The sequence below is a fragment of the Vigna unguiculata genome, unplaced genomic scaffold (genome assembly GCF_004118075.2).
Source record: "Vigna unguiculata cultivar IT97K-499-35 unplaced genomic scaffold, ASM411807v1 contig_476, whole genome shotgun sequence".
Taxonomy (NCBI): Eukaryota; Viridiplantae; Streptophyta; class Magnoliopsida; order Fabales; family Fabaceae; genus Vigna; species Vigna unguiculata.
In genome coordinates, this window is record NW_021011189.1 from 1 (window position 1) to 2296 (window position 2296).

The 2296-nt window shown below is 36.1% G+C and overlaps 1 protein-coding gene across 1 annotated transcript; it reads left to right on the plus strand.

The window, feature by feature from the left end:
* Positions 1-5: 5 nt before the first annotated feature.
* LOC114172030 (GTP cyclohydrolase 1-like) lies at positions 6-770 on the plus strand (the record flags this gene model as incomplete). Its single annotated transcript, XM_028056765.1, has 1 exon — positions 6-770. A coding segment is annotated over one exon (606 nt), but the record flags the coding sequence as incomplete, so codon positions are not given.
* Positions 771-2296: the final 1526 nt, after the last annotated feature.

Consider the following 2296-nt stretch of genomic DNA (forward strand, 5'->3'; position numbering starts at 1 on the left):
AAGAGCTGAACCCTGCTATGCTCACTGCAGTAGCTTCAATTCTCAAGTCTTTAGGCGAGGATCCAACTAGGAAGGAATTAGAAGGGACTCCTGCTAGGTATACCAAATGGCTGATCAACTTCAAGTGTAGTAGCATTGAGAGGGCGCTGAATTGTTGGCTTGGGATTCGGACAAATGGTGCTTTGATCACTAATGAGGGGTTAGGTTTTGATGAAAAGCTACACTCAGAGCTGAACTTGCCTTTTCTGTCACAGTGTGAGCATCATTTGCTTCCATTTCATGGTGTTGTTCACATAGGATACTTCGTTTCCAAAGGGTTTCATCCCATTGAGAAAACCCTTTTGCAGTCAATAGTGCATTTTTATGGTATTAAGTTGCAGGTTCAAGAAAGACTCACCAAGCAGATTGCAGAAACTATTTCCCCACTGATTGGTGGAAATGTGATAGTTGTTGTGGAAGCAAGTCACACATGCATGATTTCTAGAGGAATTGAGAAATTTGGAAGTAATACAGCTACCATTGCAACATTGGGATGCTTTTGTACTGACCTTGGAGCAAGAACCTCATTCTTGGAGAGTATTCCAAATGACAAATACATCTCTTTAAGATAGTTGATGATTGTTTAGCTCCATTCTGAAGGGTTTCTCAATTGTTCATTTTTCATCATTCTATGTATATTTAAGGTTTCACCAGTATCGTTGTCGTTGTAATATAATGTCGATCGTGTTCAGTATGATGTGGGAATATTAAAAGTCCAGATAAGAATTGAAATTTACTCTCTAATGTCTTTAATATGAATTTGGATTTTCTGCTGGATTTTTTTGTGCTGTTTCTCTACTATGCTTTCATAATACACTAATTACCACCAATCTTGACGTTTTAAAATATATTACAAAGATATTTAAAATACCAACACAGTGTATTTCTAATGCTCAGTAGAGGACAACACCAAAAAAACCAGTAGAGAATCTGGACTCCTTTAATATTGATAGGTTCGGAATAATTTATAAAAGGAGGAAAAAGACGAATAATTGAATATGATCGTTATAACCTTTTTGAGTGTAATTTTGATTTTTTTTAAAGCTGTCTTTTTAACATACTATTATAAATAGTCAGAGGTTATAGGAAAAAGTTAGTTTTGGATTTTTTTGAAAGAAGGTTTGGTAGGAGAGTGAGAATCTCTCAAAGTTTCCTCAGTTGTAATATGGAATTCTGGCTTTTACTTTATTGGCAGAAGCTGTGTTGTTAAATAAAAGTAATCAAAAATTGATCTTGATTGTTTTATATTACTAATTGTTTCTATCAATTAGTATTCAGAGCACCTTCTAGGTTCTATGGGAAGGGTTCATTAGAGAATGGTGCATACCACAATGGAGTCAGGCAGGGATAGGGTTGAAAAAATGGTCCAAAATATGGTTCAAGATCGGGACAAACAGGAAAATGAGTCACATCAGCGGTTCCAACATTAAAAGATTTGATTCGTGGCCTTACAATGGTGGTGGAGAAAATATCGTCAACAAGAAAATAGGACAAAGAAGATAATTCAGTCACAAATGGAGAGCGTTCTACATCTTCATCAAGATGGAGAAAACTGGATATTCCAGTTTTTATAGGAGAAGATGCTTATGGATGGACTTGTAGGTTGGAACGATATTTTCGTTTAAAGGAGGTAACAAAGGAAGAAAGAGTGCATGTTGTGCTGATTACTTTGGAAGGAAAGGCTTTGAATTGGTTCAAATGGTGGGAAACGTGTAATCCCAAGCCTACATGGGATGATTTCAAGATTGTAGTGGTTCGCAGATTTCAACTAACCATGTTGGATAATTTGTTTGAGATTTTGATTTGCTTAAAACAAATAGGTCTGGTTGAGTTGTATATTGAAAATTTTGAACAATATACTGGGTTCTTGAAAAAAGTGGAGCAAGATTATTTGATAGCCATTTTCTTGAACGAGGTAAAAGATGATATCAAGGTTGAAGTGAAAGTATATGAACCACGAAGTCTTGTTGAACTAATTAATGATGAAAGCTAAAATGGCGGAGGAAAAAAAATTAGAGTTACATCTAAAAGCAGAAGTCGAGGGGTTGGTAGCAACAATTCAGGGGCCAAATCATATTCAACCATTAATTAGAACTTTTTCAAGAGAATGTCGTAACTCAGTAGCTCCTAGTACTACCAATAAGGAAAAGGGGGAGAGTAGTGAGGTGTCTATAAGAAATTTAGGTGGGTTACGACAACGAGGAGCCCCTTTTCGAAAATGTCAGATGCAAAATTACAAGACAAGATGAGAAAAGGG